This window comes from Aegilops tauschii, chromosome 4 (assembly GCF_002575655.3).
Source record: "Aegilops tauschii subsp. strangulata cultivar AL8/78 chromosome 4, Aet v6.0, whole genome shotgun sequence".
In the NCBI taxonomy this organism is placed as follows: domain Eukaryota; kingdom Viridiplantae; phylum Streptophyta; class Magnoliopsida; order Poales; family Poaceae; genus Aegilops; species Aegilops tauschii.
Genome location: NC_053038.3, coordinates 34,158,681 through 34,182,770, shown reverse-complemented (window position 1 = coordinate 34,182,770; position 24,090 = coordinate 34,158,681). Strand labels below are relative to the sequence as shown.

Here is a 24,090-nt window from a genome sequence, read left to right as displayed (position 1 = left end):
GAACAGGAAAATATGATAATAACCAATTTATTATTGCTTCTAGGGCATATTTCCAACAACGGGCCCTCATGTTACATTAGCTCGTTGTCCTTCTTGGGCTCTCTCTGGGGAGCATTGTACCGAGAAGCCACTAGATAGGCGGACTCGACTCCCGAGCCCTTCCCGTCCTTCTCCTTGTTCTTCCTCTCTTGGATCCGGTTCTCCGTTCATTCCTTCTTCCCGCGCCACATGTGCATCTGGTTATTTGCTTATTGCATGCAGTTGATTGCACTATTTTTTCTTTTGCATGCATTTTATTAGCATCACATGGTGTCATTGATCGTGTGCTCGGGAGCTAGTGGGCAAATGTGCATGTTTTCCTCTTTCTCAAACAATCATGCATAATCTGTCATCTGCCGCCTGAAAGCTCAGATGCGGAAACTAATGAAGAATCAATTGCCGTTGTAAATGTCGCGACGGGCATCTTTGCTGGAAGGCTTGGCAGAGGCGCCTCAAATCGTAGCACGTTCATAGCTTGCTTGATGGATGGCCTCAGGCTCCGGTCAGGGTGCGCGCACCAGAGCCCTACCACCACCATGCACTCCATCTCCCGGTCGTCGAACTCTAGGTTGAGCTGCGCATCGGCCGCATCAAGGGTCCTTCCGCGTTCCCATGAATCCCAGACCCATTGCACTAGATGGATAACATCCTCTCGTCCCCGAGCAACCGCGGGCCGCTTCCCGCAGGCGATCTCGAGCATGACAACGCCGAAGCTGTAGACATCAGACTCAGCGTTGGTCCTTCCGGTGACCACGCACTCAGGGTCCATGTAGCCCATTGTTCCTGCAAGACCTGTTGTGTATGGTCCTCGGCCGTGGTCGACAAGCCGCGCGAGCCCAAAATCGCCAAGTTTGGCACAGAAAGACGCGTCTAACATGATGTTGCTTGGCTTGATGTCACGGTGCAGAACACATTGCTCCCAGTCTTGATGCAGGTACAAAAGTGCCGACCCTAACCCCAACACGATCTCATACCTAAGAACAACACAAAACAAAATAACTTAAAACATATTAGTTTGGAGAGACAAGTTAGAGGCCGGAGATGAGCAATATTTACACATACTGGTAGTATGTTATACGCACCTGAGTGGCCACGATAATGTGGCATTTGAACTGTAAAGGTGAGTGTCTAGGCTGCCGTGGGGCATAAGATCGTAGACAAGCAAGAGCTCGCCGCCGCCATGGCACCAGCCAATGAGCTGTACGAGGTTTCGATGTCTCAGCCGGCTTATGATTTTCACCTCTGAGATATACTCCTTCCTCCCTTGCTTGGAGGTCTTGGACACTCTTTTTATAGCCACCTCAACTTTAAGCTCCTTCAAGAATCCTTTGTACACGGAACCGAAGCCACCTTCACCTAGCTTCTTCTCGTCAGAGAAGTTGCTGGTGGCGACCGCAAGGTCACTATACCGAAACCGCTTGGGCCCGGTCCCTTTCTCGAAGTCATCTCCCAATGGATCATCCTCAAAAGTATCTACTTGACTCGCCATGCGATTTCGCCTCCGACAGCGCAAAAGGAAACAAATCAAGAGACTCGACGAGACGATGAACCCAACGACGACACCAGCAGACACGCCGGCCACCAGCTGCTTCCTGCTCCTAGTCCGGCCGGTGGCAAGTGGCGGAGCTTCTGAATGAGAAGAACACCACATTACCATCAATGAGATATCTTCAGCAATTGAGGTGAGAGAGCAGAGAACCAGTAAAAAAATCGGAAAAGGAAGTAACAATAGCACGGAAGTTACTAACCTCCTGCTCCTGGTGGGATATTGGACGGGGGTGGCTGTGCACCTGGTGAGATATTGGACGGCGGTGGCTGTGCAAGTGGCGGTGGAAGAGTGACACGGAGGAAGTCGCCGTCGCCGATGTTGTATATGGCGTAGCAGCTGTAGCCCTTGACCAAACCACCGGTGTTGTTAGGGAACACACTCGAGAGGTTTGACACGAATTCGGTAAGGCACCTGCTGCACTCGCTCGCGTTCAGGTCCCTCGTGCACTGCACCAGACCGTGGATGGTCGTCGGCGACTGCGAGCTGGCCGCGTACGGCACGCTCCCGTTAGCGAGCCGCAGCGGCGAACGCGCGGCCTCCGCCACTAGCCGGGTGAGCAGACCCCACCTCGTGCTGTTCATGCTGGCCGGATAGTCCACCTTGGTATAGTCCCACGAGTAGAAGGCGACGGTGAGGTCGGCGACGGAGACGAAGGACTCGTTGGAGTAGCGGAGAAGGCACGAGTCGTAGGCGCCCTTCATCTGCCGGCTGAACGGGCACGACTGCTGTATCCCGGTGGCCGCGGCGTAGAGGCAGTCGCGGCACTGGTTCCAGCTGCGGTCGGCATAGCACGAGATGAGGCCGAACACCTCGTCCGGCGATTCGCCGGCCGTACCGTTGTAGTAGAAACGGTTGTCGAGGGCACGCGCCGGGAGGTCGGCCACGAGGGCCAGAAGATTCAGCCGGTACCGGCTATCCCCTGTGTAGTTGCCCGTGGTCGAGCAGTAAGGATTAAACGGCCAGTATGTCTGCCCCTCTGCTACAGCGACGCCGACGCAAGAGGAGGACATGACAACGGCGGCGAGGAGAAGCAGGAGAAGGTGCCGTGGAGCAGTTGCCATCGATCGACGCTAAGCTAGCTACTAGCTGTACAGTCAAGGCGCGACGCGTAGGTATATGTAATGTAACTACATCGTCAGTCCTGACAAATAATGGCGAAGATAAACAATTTCAGTTGAGCACTGGTTCAAACGATGCGACCGGAGAGAGACAGGGATATACCAAGTCTACACATGTGTGAGAACATGGAGATTGTCCATGGATCCTCGTCACAGACAACATCACAAATCAATTGAGAACCTTATAGGTTTGGCCGAACGTTTCAACGTGTGGACTCTGGAGTTTTAGGAGAACTGCCGGCCCCGGCCGGCCCATTGTATCGCAGAAATGATTGTTTATTAATTAACAACACAAAATACATTAGAGCATGGTTAATAACACTAGATGACATGGCACTGTGATCGAGGACTCACCCCCTGCGAGGACTGCCTCATCACTGTACAAATGGGGAATAAGGCCAACTCCAACCATTGACCCCAATTTGTTTTGTCCGTTTGGGGCGATGAAACGGACACTCGTGTATTGTTTTGCATGTCCGGTCGGTGTATCTAACGCGCGGCCGTAGCAACTTGTTCGCATTGCATCTGAACTTTTTGGAAAAAAAGCAGCCACATATTTTAAAAAACACACATAAAACATAATTAAACATTAACATAAATTTAAAAATGTTCAAACTAGTCCCGTTAGCACATTTAAACCTAACTTAAACTAAAAAAACATAAAAAAGATAGATGAGACGCCGCCGCAGTGGTCGTCTTGGACGTCGTTGTCGGTGTCAAAACCGGTAGATCTCGGGTAGGGGGTCCCGAACTGTGCGTCTGAGGATTGATGGTAACAAGGGACAAGTGGGACACAATGTTTACCCAGGTTCGGGCCCTCTTAATTGAGGTAAAACCCTACGTCCTGCTTGATTGTATTTGATGAGTATAGGGGTTACAAGAGTTGATCTACCTCGAGATCGTAATGGCTAAACCCTAGCTGTCTAGCCTATGAGAATTCTGATGGCCTCTACGGACTAAACCCTCCGGTTTATATATACACCGGAGGGATCTAGGGTTGTACAGAGTCGGTTGGTGGAGAAAGGAAATAACATATCCGGACACTAAACTTGCCTTCCACGCATACAAGAGTCCAACCCGGACACGGGGGAAAGTCTTCTACTTGTATCTTCACGGCCCATCAGTCCGGCCCATAGTAAACGGTCCGGACACCCGAGGACCCCCTAATTCAGGACTCCGTCAGTAGCCCTTGAAACAGTCTTCGATGACGATGTGTTCGGCACGCGGATTATCTTCGGCATTGCAATGCGGGTTCCTTCTCCTGAATACTTTTAGGATAATTCTATGCACAAAGGAACTGTATCCGGCTCTGTATAATCGATTCAACCCTTAGCCACGAAGGCAAGATATCCAAATAAAACAATGTCTTTTACTGACAACTTTTTCCGGTGAAGCGTCACACCCGACCCTTCAATATTTCGAACCGTTTTCAAGCCTCCCGCGTCGCGTTTCAAGGTATAGCCTCCATTGGCATGTCTTGTCAAAACAGAGATCGTGCCCGCCTATTGTGGGATCCTCATCAATACATTTGGCTAATCCAACCGTGCCGTTTGCACGATCTCTTTGGGAACAGGCGAGTTTTAAGGCTTGAGTGGGGGGTGTTTGGTATTTCACTGCCTATAAGAGGGTAAAGACTCCTCCTTTTTCCCCACGCCTTCTTCCATCTCCTGCCTTCCCTCCCTCTGAGCTCCAGCGCCCAAAATCTCAATCTTTCCCACTGCCACCAGCCTCTCCAGCCATGTCTGGATCCGGTTCTGAGGGCAAGTGGGAGGCCTCCTCCGTCACCGAGAGGGACGTCAAGGAGATCCGGGGTGCGGGATATATGTCCGCGGATATCGCGCACAGGCTCCCTGCCAAGGATAAAGTCATCCCCACTCCGGAGCCCGGCGAAATGGTTGTATTCATTCCTCACTTCCTCCGATGGCTAGTGTTTCCCCTCCATCCCTTCGTCCGGGGCCTCATGTTCTACTATGGGCTAGATTTCCATGATCTAGCCCCGAATTCCTTCCTCCACATATCGGTGTTCATCGTCGTGTGCGAGGCTCTGCTCCGCATTCCCCCACACTTCGGCCTATGGCTCAAGGTCTTCAATCTGAAGCCGAAGGTCGTCGATGGGCAGCATGCGGACTGCGGTGGAGCCATGGTAAGCAAGCTCCCCAACGCCATCTTGCCCAAGGGGGCGTTTGTGGAGATTGTCAACGTGTGGCAGCAGGAGTGGTTCTACATCACCGAACCCCGCGACACCAAGTGGGCGGCCACTCCTGACTTCAGATCTGGACCCCCTACGAGGTTCACCTCGTGGACCACCAAGGGCCTGGATTGGGGATCCACGGCGGAGCTGCAGATGCTGCAAAAATGCATCACCAACATGATAGGCAAAAACACTGGACTCACAAACGTGATTCAGGTGATGCTCTTCCGCCGCACTCTCCCTTGCCAACTCTGGGCTTCTCACATGTGGGAGTTCAACCCAGAGGAGCCACGGACCCTGAATCGCTTCTTCGGCACTACGCACGAAGACATTTGGAAGCATCTCTTCAAGGCCCAAAAAAGTGGCCAAAGAAGACCGAGGACACCGGACTCGACAGCGAGAATCCGGCCTCACAAGCATATCCTTTCCAAAGACGTATCCGGTCAGTATTTGGAACATGATCTAAGTCATATTGCTTGTCTTTCGTACAAGGCTGGACGGCAAAGGCGGAACAGATCAACTGTCCGGCACCGCTACCTGAAGACCTAGCCACGCCCCAGCTAACAGATATGCTGGTCCCGGCGCCATATCAGGCACCGGAAAAAAAGGCCAAGAAGAAGAAGGGCAAGGAGGCCAAAGGCGGCCCCCGCCACAAGGGTCCCTCGGACGCTGTGTTCGGAGAGGCCGAAGCCCTCTCCTCCCACGAGGGGGATGAGGAAGAGGAAGTGGAGGAGGAGGTGGAAAGCGACTCCCCTCATAAGGGAGGAAGAAGAAGAGGGCGGCCTCCGAAGACCCAAACGGGGAGGTGCCCAAGAGGAGGAAGATGATCCTCCAGGACAGTTCGGACTCAGATGCCGAACTGGTCCCCAAAAAGCCTCCTAGGACGAAGGCCCTAGCCGATACGTAAGTATCTAGATACTTACTGTTTTATCTTCTGTTTTCCTACTTTCATTATATAAGTTATTATGCCATATGCCTTTCAGCCCTCCCCACGATCTCCCGAATACTTCACTATCGGAGGGGAGTTCTCTGCCACCGGAGATGGCAGAGAGCGAGACACCGCCATGAGCCCCCTCGCCAATCACCGTGGATGACACCGAGGTGTTGTCCCGAAGGACCTCTCCTGGTCGTGGAGGGGGGTGAGGCTGTCAAGAAGGCGCCTGAGGTTAATACCTCGGTCGCCGAAGACATAGGGCAGGCGACCCCTATGGCAACCGACGGTAGGGACCCCCAACAATCCGGGCCCCAGCCGGACACCATTCCGGAGACCAATGCGGCTCCGGGATCAGGTGAGCAGCCCCCCTAAGGGAGGGGGGAGCATCAGCTCCATCGACGACCTCCACTGATCCGAAGGCGCCGAACACTCTAGTGGAAGCACTGCAACGTGCTTCCATCGTGGAGGAGCATTGCACCCTGATGGGTGTGGTGGTAGAGAAGGTTCAGTCTGCCAAGAGCGGACTGAATGAAGCTTTTACTAGCCTACTGGCACGTTTCGAGGTATGCGACGTAATGCTCTACACGCTTTTTCATATAAAGGAATATACCTGTGTATAGATAGCAGCCCCTTAGACTCTGCCCGGTTTTGAGAAAAGCCGGACAGGGGATCCACATAGTATTCAGAAGAGCTAACATTCTATTTTGTAACAGGCTTCCCTGTTGGCGGCAACCGCCCAGGCCACCGAAGTTTTCGAACTCAATCGGAAGCTGAAGGTGGCCGATGATGAAATCGACCGCATCAACAAGCGGTTCGACGAGACGCAAGGTATGCGTATGATTTTAAAAGTTTGATCATATATCAGAAGTGATATGCATAGTCAGAGATTAACTCATGTAATGCTATTATTATGAGCGCAGTTGACGCGGCCGAGGTCGAGACCCTCAAGAACGCCCTTGCCCAGGCCAAGAAAGCGGTGAAGGCGAATAAAGCAGCCGTTGATAAAGCGACTGCCGAACTGAAGACCGAGCAGGCCACCCGCCGCCAACACGAAGCTCGGGTGGCCGAAGTTGAGCAGGAGCTGAAAGATGCCATCAGCAAGTGCGAGGACTTGGAAGAGAAGACTTCAGCCCAGGCAATCGAACTCGCCAAGGCTCTCCAAGATGCTAAGGCGGCACGGGTCGAGTCCCGAAGTGCTCGTGAGGAGATCCACCAGGCGAAGCAGATAGCGGCTGGTAAGGCCTTTCTTTTGCAGAGTATTTTTGGAGGTCAGCAGTATGCGTTACTCACACGGCTGTGGAGTTCTCCAGACGAGTTTGCGGATCCTCCGAGGAGTGCCGCCGATGCCGCACAGTTCTTCTGAGCCCAGGAGGGGAACTCGACCGAGAAGTTGTTCTGGTCGCAGTTTATTGCGCCGGAGCATCCAATGCCCCTGAACGACCAGATGAAGTAGCTGATGGAGCTGCATAGGGTGGCCGGCTTGGCCATGAAGGATCTGATAGTCCGGCTTTGGCCAGCCGAACCGATTCCTAGCAGCTACTTTGGTTTGGTGAGGCGGCTCGTCGATGCGTTGCCTCGGGTTGATGCTGTGAAGCATTCGGCGTGCATATAGGGTGCTCGGATGGCCTTTGCCCATGTGGCGACCGTAGGCTCGCCCGAAGGCAAGGACCACCGCAAGTCGGAGAGGTACTTTGAAGACGTCCTGGCGGGTGCCCGAATAGTAGAGGGCCAATGCTCAAAGGACGTCATATTTGAGTAGATGTATCCGGGTTGTAAAAACTGTGTTTGTGAACCCGTACTTGTAATATATTTGCACCTTTTATCTTAAGTTATTTTCCTCCTGTGCGGCCGTTTAATTCTGAAAGTTTGCCAGTCATCGGCTTCAGCCCCCACATAGATACTATGGGGGTGTTCGGCATAGCACGTTACCACTCTTTATCCAACATCTTGGTCAGTGAAGGAGGTGTCCACAAGGTGAACCAGGCAATCAGACTATACGGCTTTATTATTTTCACTTAGCCATAGAAGTTTGACGGTGGGGTTAAGTACTAGCCCCTTGTGTGTGTGCGACAGTCCGAACTAAGGTGCCTTTTTCACGGGGCTGGACGAAGACCAGCCCCTCGTATAACACGGAATGAATCACCAACGATTTGTAGTATAAGATTAAGTCGCCGAATCGCTGACCAGCTATTGCCTTATCATGACAGTCAGTTTTAGGCTTTCTCTACTGAGGTATTTGACCGGACGAACCAGAAATACAATCGTAATAGTTCTCCCTTTACGACCTTAGCCGAACGAGCGGAACGTAAGGTGGTAAGCACAGAAGCCGGGCAACCCAACTATAGACCAAAGACTTGATTCGGAGCCGATGCATATAGTGCAATATTCGGGACGCCGAAGAGTACCCTATAGGTGTTCGGACTTGAGAACGTGCGGAGCCGAATACAGCCCCCGGTGGTTAAGTCCGGACTAAAGCACGTGTGGCAATCTGAAGTAAGGAAGGGATACAGATGACAAAAGAAATCAGTACCAAACAAAAATGGTAATCAACTGTTTCCTTTATATCCTGTATAAGACGTCGAGACGTGCTATTACAAATAATGCCATGAATATTAAGACTATTTTACATGCCGAGAGTTTACACAAGGGAAAGTTTTACACAGGGCTGTTGGAAAAAGTAGCGGCTTGAAGATCCTAATGTTGCCCTGCTGCACGTCTGCGCCATTTCTCCTTGGTTAGAAATCCCTTGAGACGAGAAGTTGATGGTCGTCTATAAGAAAGGGGAGCTTTAGAGAGTATCCCCTGTACAACCGCAGATTAGGCAGGTTTTAATGAACCTGTAGTTAAAGAAAAAGAAAGAGAGAAAGAAGGTTAAGGTCCATATAATGTCAAGCCATACTATAGACCTTTTTCCGTAGTATGCCTCCGACATTGTCCAAGGTATTTTAAGTGTGTATTATGCACGCGCGGTACGTATGCTGCAACTTTATGGGGCGATCGACGGAGGCTGAACTGCTATTCAAGCTCTGGATCCACCGAGCTGTCGTGCTATGATGTGGATCGGATTCGCTTGGCAGTGTCCGAGGTCTTAACGACCGATGAGCTGTTCGGCTTGATGAGGCCGATTTGTACCTCGGCTGCAAGGGCCGTGGTGTGCTCCTCAGTGCGGAGGGAGCGCACCATGTTTTCATTGACTGTGATGACGCCGCGCGGTCCGGGCATTTTGACAACCGTTTCTACTACAACGGCACGGCCGGCGAATCACCGGACCAGGTGTTCGGCCTCATCTCGTGCTACGCCGACCGCAACTGGACCCAGTGCCACGACTGCCTCTACGCCGCGGCCTTCGAGATACAGCAGTCGTGCCCGTTCAGCCGGCAGATGAAGGGCGTCCACGACTCGTGCGTTCTCCGCTACTCCAACGAGTCCTTCGTCTCCGTCGCGGACCTCACCGTCGCCTACTACTGGTGGTACAGCACCTACGTGGACGACCCGTCCAGCATGAACAACACGAGGTGGGATCTGCTCACCCGGCTAGCGGCGGAGGCGGCGCGTTCGCCGCTGCGGCTCGCGAACGGGAGCGTGCCGTACGCGGCCAGCTCGCAGCCGCCGACGACCATGCACGGTCTGGCGCAGTGCACGAGGGACCTGAACGCAAGGGAGTGCAGCAGGTGCCTTACCAAGTTCGTGGCAAACCTCTCTAGTGTGTTCCCTAACAACACCGGTGCTTGGATCAAGGGCTACAGCTGCTACGCCGTATACAGCATCGGCGACGGCGAGGAGCTCCAGCTCCGTGTCACCACTCAGCCACCGCCGTCCAATCTCCCGCCAGGTGCATAGCCACCCCGGTCCACTCTCCTACCAGGAGCCGGAGGTTAGTAACTTAGTACTGTTGGCTTTTGATCACTAGATCAATTCACCGGGAGCTGAAACACGTTTGTGCAAAAGTAGCAGCTTGATTGATTTTGTAGTTAGCTAGCACTACGTGCATGCGTACAGGATCGATACGAACTTGATCGACGGAGCGACTCTCTCGGCGGAACACTCGTGAACTTGGCGACACGGGAAAACTGATCGATGAATTGATGTTGATAGCTACAGGGGCTTGTCTACACGGCCCCAATCAACACCACCGCCGAGAAAAGACTGGGCATCTGATACCAACCAATTGTCAGGTTTAGAGCTCTGAACTAAGCAGATTAACTCACTCAACAGTAATTTTAAGAAAGAACAGAGGCTTAGAACTAGGGTTTTCTTGCAAGAAAATGGGGAAAGCGGTTCAGCTCGCCACCGGCGGCTAGGGTTCACACCCAATACAAAACGGTCCAGAATGAGGGAGGAGGCTGGCTTTATAGCCATTACAGCGAGTGAAAAGAAGAAGAAAGTAAAACAGAGCACATGGCTTGTCGGAAAAGCCACAGTGACGCTTGGGTCCTTCGTAGCCGTCAGATCATCAATGGACGGATGATGCTCGTCCAAGCTGGCGAACCGGTATCCTCCCAGGTGAGTCGTTAGATGGACGATCTAGGGGTTAATACCTCACTGGCACGCAGGAACAGGGGGAGGTGCTAGAACTGGGCCTGACACCGTGCGCCTGGGCGTCGACTGGGAGGAGGCGGTGGAGAGCGGGTGCGCAGAGGTCGCCGACGAGGAGCAGACGGTGGCGGCCGGCGCCAGCGCGGCGGCTGCGGCCATCTCGCCCCACGGGGGCGCTTCAGAGGGTGCGGGCGGGCGAGTTTAAGAAACCGCTTCATATGTGGGGAAAGCGTGGGTCTACCGACTTGCTTCTTCTCTCCTAGATTTATTACGAGCAGCCGAGTAGTGGTCGTATTAAAAAAGGACTTGTACTGTTTGGTTTGTGCCCAAAAGCGCCACGCCAAATTTTGGGCGCGCCAAAAAGTTGGCGGCCGATGCCATGGCGCAAAAACAGAAGAGAAAAAGGCGAGGCGTGCGGGCGAGCCAAAACATTGGAACCCATCCAAACAAGTGGCGGTGATTCGGTCAACGTCAAAATATTGGTTGGGCGCACGGTGGCTCCAATTCAATCAGCCTCAAAATCTTTGAGGGAGTAGACACAAAGATTTTATGACCATTCAAATTCAAACTTGAAGATATTCTCAAAATACAAACAACTAGTATACCACTCGGCCAAAAATAAATAGAAAGACTAAAATCAACCGACTGTTTAGAGCCGCCTTCCTCAACCGACACATGCCCTAGGCCCACCCATCGATCTCGGCCTCTCCCACAATCCAGTCTCATCCTCTCTCCACGAAATCCCCACTCTTTCGTCTTCCCCATCATCCTCTCCGTTGCAGCAAACGTCGCCAGGTGAGCTCGCTGCTGCAAGGCAACCACGGAGTGTTGCAAGCCCCGCCTCCCTATGTTTCGTTGCCCAAATCTCATGGCCATCGGGGAGTGCTTCAAGCGGATGTTGTGAACGCCAACGATGGGTCAGTTAGGGTTTTGGGGCGATTGCGTCAATTCGAGTCGGTTTGAGCCAACCTGATGCGGAGCATCCTACGGTCTTCCCCATGGACCAACCTCCGTCTCCCGAAGTACCCAGTGGACATATGACAGGAGCACGTGCAAGAGCCCTTGACACCGAGGTGACATCTCTCCTCTCCGAGTTTACATCTTATGCACATGAGACATGATTGCTAGAGACATTGTGTGTGATCAGGTACCCGGAGGACTGCCGTGAAGCATCTACAGGAGATGGACGAGATGACACGGACGTCGAGCGCAAGAAGGAGAAGAAGGAGATGCTGAACATCATCAGCCATCGGACGTCCGACAACTTTCGGACGTCCAACGACCTGGAGCGGGGACGGCCAGAAGGCCCAGCCAAAGACCTCTATAGTCGACGGGTGACCGACAAGCTCCGGACGCCCGACGACCTCCAGTCACCGGACGACCGAAGACACTCCGGAATTCTGGTGCCACCTATCCAGAAGGTTTTCCTCGGATTTCCGAAGCCTTCCAGACGACCGGCGACCGGATGTCCGACAGTGTCCGAAAATCCGACGCAATCATACCCGAGCCGAAACGTTGGACGTCCGACAGCTACAGGACGTCCAGACCCTCGCGAGCCACCGGACGTCCGGTAACTGCCGGACATCCAACGACTGCCAGTGCACTAAGTGTTGGGCCATGACTCAAGTAACCCTCTATCTCCCCCTAGACTATATATACTTCGTCACCTCATCTCTTCTAGGGTTAGCTAAGATTTGAGACATTAGTTGAGCTTAGCTCCTTGTATCCCCTCTCTCCTATGGAGATCTAGATCAAGGCCTCCTTTGAGAGAAGATCCACTTGTGGATTCAAGATCCCCAAGTGGGAAGGATCCCTAGGATCATCAAGACCTCATTCCTCTTGGATTGGGAAGAACTTTGCTACTTGTATCCATTCCTTTTGTTGCAATTGAACCATGGATCTTGTGTTTTTAGCACATGTGTGACCTTGGTTCTTATTCTTGAGTGAATTCCCCTTTGTGTTCTCTCTCAAATCACCTCCTATTGTGAAAAGACCCCTCTCTAGGGTTCCATCCTACAACATCTTGGTATCAAGAGCAAGATTAATTCACAAATTCGAGCCTCTATCTTCCACTTTCCAACCTTGATTTTATGTTTTTTCCCCCAATTTTGAAAATCCCCACCAAAAATAGCCCTAATTTTTTTGTGATTTATTGGTTGAGTGAGATTTTGTTGGTTTTGATACATGGATTTGCTTCGAGTGGATCTAGCTTTTCCCAATCATCCTCACCAATTCCATCCATCCAATTCGATGAATTTTGCCCCGAAAATTTCATCCCCCACAAGTTCATTTCAAGTTCACCCCGTGCCCGCAGCCCGTAGACACCGGACGTCCGAAGATTACAGGACGTTCGATGCAGCCAGCCACCGGTCGTCCGTCAGATACTGGACGTCCGACCGCTGTGACCACCGGTCGTCCGACCTAGTCCGGACGTCCAACAAAACCTGAACCCACTGAAATATTTTTTCACCACCACCGCTCCTCTTCTGCATTGCCCACTCCATTACCCACCACTACCCTTCCGCAACATCGCAAACCAGCCCCCTACCACCACGATTTGCCGCTACAAATTAAAAAAATCGTACTTTTTTGTATGCACACATTATATTATACATATACTAAACCTGGCCAGGTTTAGTTTACCAAAAGTTTTTGACTTTTTTCAATCAGTAAAAATCGGGCCAATCGAAGACTGACACGTCAATTAGTGGGGGACGTGGACAGGTACACCTTGGGGTGAGTCTAGCGATTTTCCTGCGATTTATTTGTGGTCAAACTTTTCGGTTTGTCGGCCTGCGGGTTGCTTCTATTGGGCTGCATGCATGCTATACCGTGGGATGCTTTTGACAAGGCCACGTGCATGTGCTTGCTGTTTCTGGTAATCTTTGGATGCATGGCCGCTTATTCTCTTGCTCTCTCGAGAAGGATCCTTTCAATTCAGTTCCACCGCTTCACCGCGGTAGGTGACTATATAAGGTTCTCCACCACCGGCGGTCTTGCCTCACCTCCTCCCTGCCCTTTCGGCCTGACCGCCGAGCTCCGGTTCGCCTCCTAGCCATCTGTCAGCCAAGCTTTGCGAGGTACGTGATCTGATACATGGTGCTCAGCTTTAACACATCAGACTGGAGCGTCTCATCTGGTGGATCCCATGCAGATGCATGGAGAGATGGACCTCGAGCTGCACGCGATGGCGCCGGGCTAGCACAAGGCAGAGCACCCGGCGAGGAGGCGCGCAAGATCGGCGCGTCGGTGCCCACTGGTTGCCATCCCCGTCTCCCCTTCCTAGGTGCTCCCCTCGCGTCTTAACTCTTACCCCGAGGTGCTACAGAAGAGACGCACTACGGGGAGCTAACATGGAGGAGCGGGCGGCCGCTCGAGGCACAACATCCTGTTGCAGGCGAGGTGAGTCTCAATGCTGATGTTGGTCACCAACGAGGTCTGCGGAGCGGAAGTCCTGGCGAGGTGGATTTCGCCGGTGAGGCCCTCTCCGTTCTTCCTCTTGTGTGCGTCTTGGGCAGGAGGCAGGGCCAGCTGGGCCCGAAGGCGGTGCCTAGCCCTCCGGGCCACTGAGGCGGGACGCCGGTGCCGTCGGCGAGGTGCCGAGGGCGCGCGGTGCGGCTCGCACTAGGACTCGTGCTCCGCCGCCATGGCGACGGCCAGCGCAGGACATGCGCGACACTGGGAGCCAAGCATGAGGCTCTGGAGTGGCTCATGCAGCGCGTCGCGCGCGGCGGTGCCGGTGGCTTGCAGTTGCAGGTTGACCGTGGGCGGTGGGCGTCGGGCAGAGCTCACATGTGGTTGCGGCGGTGCGCCGACAAGTGAAGCTCGCGGCGTGATGGCGGCGCGTCGTGTGTGTGTGCGCGCGCTGTTTGCGCCCACTGTGCGTGCGTGGGACGGTCTGACGATGCGACGAACGATGTCGAGGCAGCAGGCCGCTGGCGCTCGGTATCGACGTAACGGAGCTCCTTTCCCTTACAGAAGCGGGCGCCGTCTCCTCTCATGTCCCCTTCCCTCCTCTCTCTCGCCGCCGCCTGCGTGCGTGCATGTACAGCTTGCTCGCCGATAGAGAGTGCGCCGCTGCTCTCCTTCTCTCTCTCTCCAAGGCGACCGTGTTCCCGAGCCGCCGCCCCCTACCCAAGCTCCCGCAGCGCTACATGTTGCCGCACGCCGTATCTCTTTCGCGGTTTGGCTTTGGCCTCGCTCTTGGCACCGCGCCGGTCTACGATGGCCACCATCTGCCGGACAGTAAGACCCGATATGGTGGTCGCCTCGATGACCGGTGGGTGCAAGCCAGCTGCGGCCCTTCGCCATCCCCGAGCCAGCTGCGGCCCTTCGCCTACGGCATGCTCGGCGCGCATCTCCCGACCGGCGTGCGCACATAGCCTCATCGGATAGGGATATGCGTCACCAGTCCACTCTATCTGTTACACCGATGCCACTCCCGATGCGGACTGTGGCTGTGCTTCTTTTCGTTGTTAGATATAATCTTGATGTCTTGTGTATCTGCATGTTTACTTTCGTATTTGCATGTAGTAGTGTGTCTAGGTACCTGCGAGGCGTACAACTGAAGGGTTCAGTTTGAACTTTGAAGAGCATGCATGGTGAGACTCCAACGTGCGAGAAGCTGTTGCATGCATGCAAAGATCTGAAGCTAACGGGCTGCACAAGTTATCTAGGAAGTTGTTATGCATGCGTGTGTTAATGGCATAAGAATAGGTGATGGATTAGTTGGTTAGTGGAGCAGGTCGTGTGCATAAAGAGCCGGGCACGTTGTGGCCTGGCAGCGTGTGCGAGCTAGCTACTTAAAGTGTTGTAATTAAGTTCGTCTGGTTAAGAAATACAGAGAAGAAAAGCCGTGAGCTGTGTGAGACAGCGCGGCACCAAATATCCTGTGTTCTTGTGTGTCTTGTGTGAAACAACCAAAAGAGAAGAGGTGAGCTTAGAGACTCGGCTCCAACATTCGTGTCCGTGAATCCGTGATGCCGTAGCCAGCATCTCTCTACATCTGGATGTAGCGGAACACAGCGAGCCCCGGATCGGCCACTCGATTGACGGGGCCACCTCCCAAGGCTCCTCGGCCATCACCTTCCCCATGGCCGCCCTCGCGCGACTCCACGCCGGCCGTTCAGCTCAGCAGTCCTCTCGAGGAGAGTACACTATCGACAATGGTAGCATGCCTATGCCACGAAGGGACGCCATAGTCATGCACAGAGCGGTCGGTGAGTTTTCGTGGATACAACGGTTACGAATCTGCAGGCTGGCATCCACACTGCCTGGCTGCTATTTATGACTGTCGGTGTAGCCTTCAAATTTCACAGCAAGGTCGTATGTGATTATTAATACTGTAGCAGACCGTACATGTACACTCTCATATAAATGGACCGTGGAATTGGATTATGGTTGTTGGCATTACTTCAACTATTTTATGCAGTCCTTCATTGATTCTAGGAACTGAATAACATTTTTGTGAGGAATCGATGAATAGCAATTTGATAAGTATTGTGAGTGTGTAAGCAACGCATTCACAACTCCAAAGCAGCTGAGCCGCAGCTCACAAACTCTTGTTTCATAAAAGATTAGAGTGAAAGACTTTGGCGAATGATTATTTCAGTAAAACCTGATTAACTGACTAACCTAAGAGTATTTTAAAAGTATTTTGGATAAGCATTCTGGTTTGCACTCTGCAATTCAAGATGAGCACCACTGAATTTCAAGGAAGATATGATAAAGGGTCTGACTAACACTCATTTAGATGAGAATAAAATCTGCATGATTAAACTTTCTGAGTTATTTTGTGATCTTTTATCTGCCTAGCTAATGTGTTACTTTAATTTCAAGTAGAAAGCAAAAATGATGGCGAGTCTCTTTTTTTTCTGTTTAGTACTACAGTTAGCTTAGTTTTCTATTTGGTGCAGCTTGGTGAATTTTCAGCTGAGCTACCATCACATGGTAAATTTTGTTTTCTACAGTATTGATGTGGCAATTTTGTGAGTGTAGTCTTACCTTGACATACTGCATGTTGCATAATCAAAGTATCCTTTTTCTCGATATAGCCCAACCATGGCAAACTGCAGGTCATTACTTATTTTCATTGATATTGGCTCATGTATACAGATCAGTGCATGGAACTGCCTATTTCAAGGGAAGATATTTGGTTTTTCATTTTGGCAAAATATTGGGTGAAATACTAAGCGACTATACGAAGTTTATGTATGTCTACTTTCCCATTGGGTTTTCATTTTGACAAAATATTAACTGAAATACTTAGCGACTACATATACTTGGATTGTATGTTAATTGGGTTCTTAAACAAACAAAAAAGTACTTCATTCATTATTTTACTATTCTCATTTCTAATAATTTTTACACAAAGCTTGCCTTTTATGTTACCTTGGTACCAAATAGCTGAGCTTGCTCCTTGCTCGCATATTAGGGTAACTTGATCCATGCAGGAATTATGGGATTGAGACACACAATGAAGCAAGGAATGATTTATACTATTTTTTGCCAATTTGCTTTTGTTTTGTTATGATGCTTAGTTCACATTTGGGTTTTCTATTTTAGAAAATCATTAGCAAGAATAATTAGTTGCTATACTTATATTATATACGAGGCAAGGTAGTTCGTACATTGCTTTAATTACTCTACCCTTATTATATGCAGTGTTAGTAAAGTAGACTTTGAAGTACCGAATTACTATGCTTCGTCTTGTTCAATTGAGGGTGGCTGGTCATTTTCTTTTCATGTCTACATAACACTAGATTGTTTACATCAAAGTGCAACCACAATCAAATCGTTAGTGTTTGTCCCTTTATACTGAATGTCTTTTGTCATAACATTAATTTGGCTAATTTACTTCACATATGGAGCCTGCCTTATTTAATTGTCCACTGATCTGTTTGTTCTATCCCCATTTTCACAAACAATGGATAGTATTTGTCCTTTTCCACTGGTTATCTTTTGTCATAACATTGATTTTGCAAATTTACTTCACATATGGAGCCTGCCTTATTTATTTGTGTACTGATCTGTTTGTTCTATCCTCAATTTTTTAATTTAAGGTGGTCACCAATCTTTGCATGTAGAAACAATGGAGAAAGCCTCGAGACTCCATAGTCAGAGAAGGGGAAGTATCCTTTGCAGCTGCATTCAAAAAAGGGGAATGAGGTGATTTGTTATCTATAACTCACGGTATCAATTATCGAGCGTTCAATCAGGGTCAACGATGGGATAATAGAATTCACAAATCCTGGTTTTCATGGCAACGTCTACATAATAGTAAAAATATATTAGGCTAATAAGATTAAATCGACCGAAAAATGATAATATCTAAAATGTTGTTGATGGTGGTAGATTCTATTTGATCTTAGTATCACATTTTTGTTTGGTTATCTATGTGGAGTGATAGTATATCATAGTATGACACCCTTCCCCTCCTTTTACTTTTCCTAATATACTGAATTATTATTTTTCTGCATAAGCATATATTTACAACATCTATGGGGTTATTTATTGTCATGTCATTTGTAATCATTTCGTCCCTCCATGTAGAAGCATGTACCTACCTCTACATTGGCTCTTCCTGAGATAAACTTGGACTGAGATGCCCAGGTAGTTTATGTTCTGCACCCTTCCGAGTGAAAAGGTCAGGAAGTGCTGCTCTGATTTTCAACACAGTCGAAAGATTAACTCACGTGTCTTCATTTTACCATGTATGTAATTTCAACATAAAGTATCGATGGAGCTCTACATCATTTCATTATTGGCACAAATCTAGCGGGAAGTCGAACAAGGATGCTATGAAGTACCAAAGAATAAAAAAATCATCATGCTATATCAATATGTATTCTCTTTTCATTAAATAAAGCTACTCTTTACGAAAGATTTCATCATTCATACCAGTATAATTTTTACATACACCATAACATAAAAATAACATAAAAATAAAGTGAGGGGTAAAAATTGAATAATTAATAGATACATTATAGTATCATCGTACACAAAATTTCTCACATAATGTATCAATAGGCGCGGCGTCATCGGCGTGACGCCGCGCGGGCATAGGTAGTAGTGTACTATATCTTACGAATTTGCATAAAAACCCATACTTGTATGCAAGAGATACAAAGAAGATGAATAAAAATGAAGATAAAATGTGAAGACATCTGTATCACAATGTTTATCCATCTCTTTGTATTGTGTGTTGCTCCAATGAAAAAACAAGTGCCACTAAAAAATGAAGTTTTCTATTGAAGAATGAATTAGTGCATTGATACTACCCTATAAGAAGAAAGGAAATAAAGAACCAAAATAAATAATGACAAAATTTGGACACTACAAAGAGGCTAAACCTTTTTATAATATGCAAGAATAAACATATAATAGTGATTTTTGCAACAAGAAGTTCCCTGTGAAGGAATGAATTAGTGGCTTTGATATTATCCATAAAGAAGAATTAAAAAATGACAAAATTTGCACACAGTTTACACAGAAATTTCACTTTGTTATAATATTTAAGAATAAACATGTAATAGTGGATTTTTTTGCAAAAGAGGGATTTTTTTCAGAGAATGGATGAATTAGTTGCATTGGTATTTGATCAACAACGTCTCTACTTCTGAAAATCAAAATAATGAAGTTTTCCATGAAAGAATGAAATAGTGGCATTAGTGTCACCCTTTAAGAAGAAAGAAAATGAAGGAAATAATGACAAAACTGACACACAATTTAATCAGATTTTGTGTTTTTTATAATACAAAAGAATAAGCACATAATAGTGCAGTTCTCTCTAAAAAGAAATTTCCTAGGAAGGAATGGATTAATGGCATTGGTATTGCTCTTTAAGAAGAAAGAAATGAAACAAAAATAAAAAATTAAACATATTTTTTTGGAAATATGTTGTTTTCTAAGGAATAACGAATTAGTGTGATTTGTATTACCCTTTACGACGAAAGAAAATAAAAAAACAATCCGAATCAAATAATGTCACAAATTGCACACAAATTGTATAGAAATTGCACATTTTTATAATATGCAAGCACAAGAATATAATAGTGGATTTTATTGAAAAATGTTTACTAAAAAAGGAATGAATTAATGGCATTGGTACTACCATTAAAGAAAAAAGGAAATGAAACAAGACCTAAAACCAAATCAAAATAATTAAGTTCTCCAAAAACGCAATTGAAACTGAAACCAAATACTGATAAAGAAGTTTTTTAGGAAAGAAAGAAAATAAGTAAAACTCTCAAACAAAATCAAAATAATGAAGTATTTCTAAGAAATAAAGAATAGGTGGCTTTAGTAGGACTCTTAAGAAAAAATTAAAATGAAATAGAAATAAAACAAAATCATTATAATATTTTGTTTAAGAAAGAACGAATTGCTGGCATTGATATTACCCTTTAAGAAGAAAGAAATGAATAAAATGAATAACTAAAACATGCACACAATTTCCATATAAATGCACTTTTAAATAATATGCAAGAATAAGCATATTATAGTGAAATTGCGCAAAAAGAAATTCCTATGAAGGAATGAATTGCTATCATTGGTGTTGCCCTTAAAAAAAGAAAATAAAAAATCCTTAAAAATAGTAACATTTTCTAAGAAAGAATAAATTAGTGGCATCGGCATTACCCTTCAAGAAAAAATAAAATTTAAAATAAAACAAACAGCGAAAAAATTGCACATAATATTCACAAAAAATTGTGTTTCTCACAATATGCAAGACTAAACATATAATAGTGAAATTTTCGCAAAAAAGACAATTCCAAAAAAGGAACGGGTTAGTGCCGTTAATTTTACCCTTCAAGAAGAAAGAAAATAACATAATAACTAACAAATTGAAAATAAGGAACAACGAATCAGTAGCAATAGTATTATCATTTAAAGAAGAAAGATAACAAAACAATTCAAGAAAACTTGCACACAATTCCGCTATAAATTCCGCTATAGTATGCAAATAATAAGCATATAATAGTGTAATTTCGGCACATATTGCATAGTATTAATATGTGTACATTTACACACATCCAACATCCAAAAAATACCCACAAAAAGAAAATAAAAACCAACTGACAGAAACATTCAGAAAACAAAAGCAAAAATAGATTAAAAAAGAAAAAAAAAACATAAAACAAACAAAGGGATAGAGGAGGGCTTTGGCCCAGTCGAAAGAAAAACAAGCCCAACATAACAAACAACATCTGCTTAAAAAAAACACAACAATGCAACAACTTTTCGATGTATTGCCACTTTGTATGTAACCCAGCGTGCACACTACGAAGATCCTATTATGACATACACAGGAGCAAAACCTACTGTCGGACATGTCCAAAAATTTGCAAAAGCTCCGTATCTCTTTATTACGGGAACGAATACTGCAAGAGGCTATACCAGGATGATCTAATTCAGAGAAAATCAGTTGCAATTTCTGCAGATACAACCTACGATGTAGAGTGGACTCTGTACAGTTCTAATAAGCACCTTTTATTATAGATGTACCAGCTTTTATCGTTCTGTTTATCAGCATGTATTATGCATGGTTGTAATAAATGTACTTCTTTGCCATCTTAAACTTTCATATATATATTGATATGCTCTTCTTTTCCTATTCTACAGCGCATATTCTGTTTAACTCATAATTGTTTATAGTTCTATCATTTCAACTACGGTCTACATAGTTGCGATTTACCAACGGGCGTGGCGTGGCGCCGCGCGGGCTAAGCTAGTCTACTTCTATAAAAAAACGAGTTGATGATGATGATGTTCTTCCATTCTTCACTAACAGCCATGGATTTAATCTAACTTTGGCAGTTTTGCAGATAGATGCCCGCACTTTGCTCCATGTTTACAGACAACTCCTTATGTATCATGTTCAACCTTATCTCTTGAGTGTTGCTATACACACGATTTTGTGCAGCCGATTTGTGCACAATCGCACTGATCCAGCCATGCATGCGTTGGAGAAAGTGGAGGCCAACGGCTAGATCAAGCATCGTCCGATGTTCGGCTGTTGTTTATCGTCTGGATAGTAGCCAACTCCACCGGGCGACTCCATCCTGTCTGGCCCCATCCGTTTGGGGCAAAATGGACAAACGAGGCGGCCCAGCGCGCGACGGCCCGAACCTATCTCGTCCGTTTTGTGTCTGCGCCGATCCATTTCGAGCGCAAACTTGCGCCGGGTTTAGGTCGCGACGGACACCAAACGGACGCGCGCCTCGTCCGCGTCGGGGTCGCGTGGCAGGCGGTCACCTACCTCCCACCCGCCCACATCAATGCGCACGCGCGGGCGGCCCCGCCTGTCATCCGCCTAGGCGAATGGTCGCGGTCCTTCTTAAATGGGACCCGTGGACCGGTCGTCGTCCACACTGCCCCACTCCATCCTGCGGCCTCCTCGAAACCCGACAACCCCAGACCGCCAAACCCTAGCCTCGAGCTCGCCGGCCAGCCACCCGCAGCCATGGGGCTATGGAACTACAGCCGCAAAGGAAAGCACGACCGCGAGGCTGGCTCCTCGTCGGGACACCACCGCGGCTTCGTGCAGAAGGAGGAGCCCGCATCGCCACCGCCACCGCGTCGGCCCCCACGCCACCCGCGTTCTCCATCGCGCCCACGGCCGCCGGCGAGCGCGACCGGCACTACATCGAGGCTGCCGTATGTCGCCGTTATTGGGAGACGAGGACGCCGCCACCCTGGAGCGACGTCCACCTCCCCAACAATTGGCACCTGTCGGCCGACCGCGTGCCGATCCCGCCGGTCCCGCTGAGCGGTCGTGCGAGCTGCTAGGAGATCGAGCGCCGTCGCCGCCTCCTCCCGGACGACCTCTATTACAACGAGAGGTACGCCCCCGACTCGCCATTGTGGGACACTTGGTTCCGCGATGAGCACGACATGCGGCGGGCGTCCTTCTTCGTCGGCACGTCGACGGGCCGCGGCGGCCACGTGAGCACCGAGCGGCTCCCCGGCACGCGGGCGTACGCGGGTGCGCGGCCTGACGCCCACGCCGTCGTCGTCGCCATCTCCATCGCCACCCCCACCTCCTCGCATGACAGCGGAGGAGGAGACCCGACTCATGGCGCGTGTGCTGGACTCCATGCACACGCACGACGAGCGCCAATGAGTGGGCCTCAAGAAGATGACGGCCCTCTCCGCGGCCGGCGACGTCGCCATCCCCGAGTTGGAGATGGTGTCGAAGGAGGAGGTGGTGGAGGAGCCGCCGGTGGCCTCGTTCCACCTTGGCCTGGTGGGCCAGGGGTGGAGCTGGTCGTGCACCGCTGAGCAGATGGCGGCCGCCGTGGGGGGCGTGAACTGGTGCCCCACGCCGCTGCGGTCGCCGGAGCGGGACGCCTCGCCTCGGGAGGAGGTGGTGCAGGCACCGGCCACCTTCCAGCCCGCCGCCCCCGTGCACCATGGACCGCCGGCCCACCTGTGGACGCCGCCGGACTACGTCGACCTCGTCAGCGACGACGACGACACCGGCGGCCAGTGAAGACGGCGACGTCCATGGCAGGAGCGCGCGGGCGGTGTTTTTTATTTTGTTTTTATGTTAATTATGGAACTGAGCCGTTAAGTGGATTATGGAAGTGGGCCGTTTTGTGGCCGTGACCTTTATATATGTTTTAAGTTTTTTTAAAGTGCGTTTATTTACTTTTTTAGGCATTTTATTTAAGTTTTTTGTTTTTTAAATCACGTCTACCCCGGACATGATTTGGGGTGCGGCGGCGCGTTGGGCGCACCCACGACCCAACGAACAAACGCGGACATGGGCGAACCCATCGCCGCCCCGAAGGGACAAAATTCGGTCAAACCAGACGTCCGTTTGGGTTCACGCGGGCCAACTCCACCGCGTGACCCATCCGGTCCAAATTTGTCCGTTTGGAGTAAAATACGACCCAGCGGTAATACCCAAACGGACAGAGTTGTCTGTTGGATGCTTTTTTTGTCCGGCCCAACCCCAAACCTGGAGCAAACTTGGTCCAAGAATGCTCCCGAACGGACAGAAAACGGACACTCTCCTCGTCCCCCTCGTCCGCTCCTGTCCGCCCATGCCTTCCCTCTGGCCCACAAATCAGTGAGACCGAGAGGCTGGACGGGACCCGCGGCCGCCGGGGCGCGGGCTGGGCGTGGCGCGCGGGCGCCGGGGCGTGCGGCCCTGCCGCCGCGCTGCTCGCTCTGCTCCCGCGCGCCCGCCGTCGCCCAACGCGCTGCTCGCTGTGCTCCCGCGCGCCCGCTGCGCTACCCGCTCTGCTCCGCCCTCCGCGCGCGCGCTCCGCCGTTGCTCGGGCACGCCCCCGCAGCTCCTCCGCCGCGCCCCCGCCGCTGCTCCGCGCGTGCTCCGCCGCCCGCCACGTGCTGCCCCAACACGCCCCCGCCGCACGGGGCGGCGCGTGCTCCCGGGGCCGCGGTGGGGACGGCAGAGGAAAGGGCGGGCGCGGCTCGGCGCGGCCTGGGGCGCGTGCGCGGGGCAACGCGAGCTCGGGGCGGGGCACGCACGGCAGGGCGGCGGCGAGCTCGCGGCGAGGAGGGGGTTTGCGCGGGGCGACATGGCGAGCTCGGGGCGAGGCAGGGCGGACAGTTTGGGGTCCCAGAGGCCTTCTGCGTGTTGGGTGCAGATGCCCCATATATCTGTCCGCCCCCCGGACGTCCGCCAAATCGCATCCCAAACGGACAAAAGCAGACGTCCGGATTGGGTCTTGCGGTGGAGTTGGCCTTATCTCTT

At 50.0% G+C, this 24,090-nt stretch overlaps 1 protein-coding gene and 1 long non-coding RNA gene across 5 annotated transcripts; one reads left to right on the top strand and one right to left on the bottom strand.

Moving 5' to 3' along the window:
• Positions 1-388: 388 nt before the first annotated feature.
• LOC109735406 (L-type lectin-domain containing receptor kinase IX.1-like) lies at positions 389-2,649 on the bottom strand. Its single transcript, XM_073497325.1, has 3 exons — positions 1,788-2,649; positions 1,122-1,668; positions 389-1,013 (listed from the first exon to the last, which is right to left on the bottom strand). Exons 1-3 carry the CDS (start codon positions 2,647-2,649, stop codon positions 389-391), a joined length of 2,034 nt encoding a protein of 677 aa, XP_073353426.1.
• Positions 2,650-13,319: 10,670 nt separating this feature from the next.
• Positions 13,320-18,249, top strand: LOC120962716 (uncharacterized). Of its 4 annotated transcripts, none has more exons than XR_005753502.3 (4): positions 13,320-13,447; positions 13,522-16,577; positions 17,453-17,534; positions 17,919-18,249. It is a non-coding gene; the product is annotated as an uncharacterized lncRNA (long non-coding RNA). The 4 variants fall into 4 exon arrangements; XR_005753505.3 differs by having other exon boundaries at positions 13,522-17,534; positions 17,919-17,978; positions 18,101-18,249; XR_005753504.3 differs by having other exon boundaries at positions 13,522-17,534; positions 17,919-18,012; positions 18,101-18,249.
• The last annotated feature ends 5,841 nt before the right edge of the window (positions 18,250-24,090 follow it).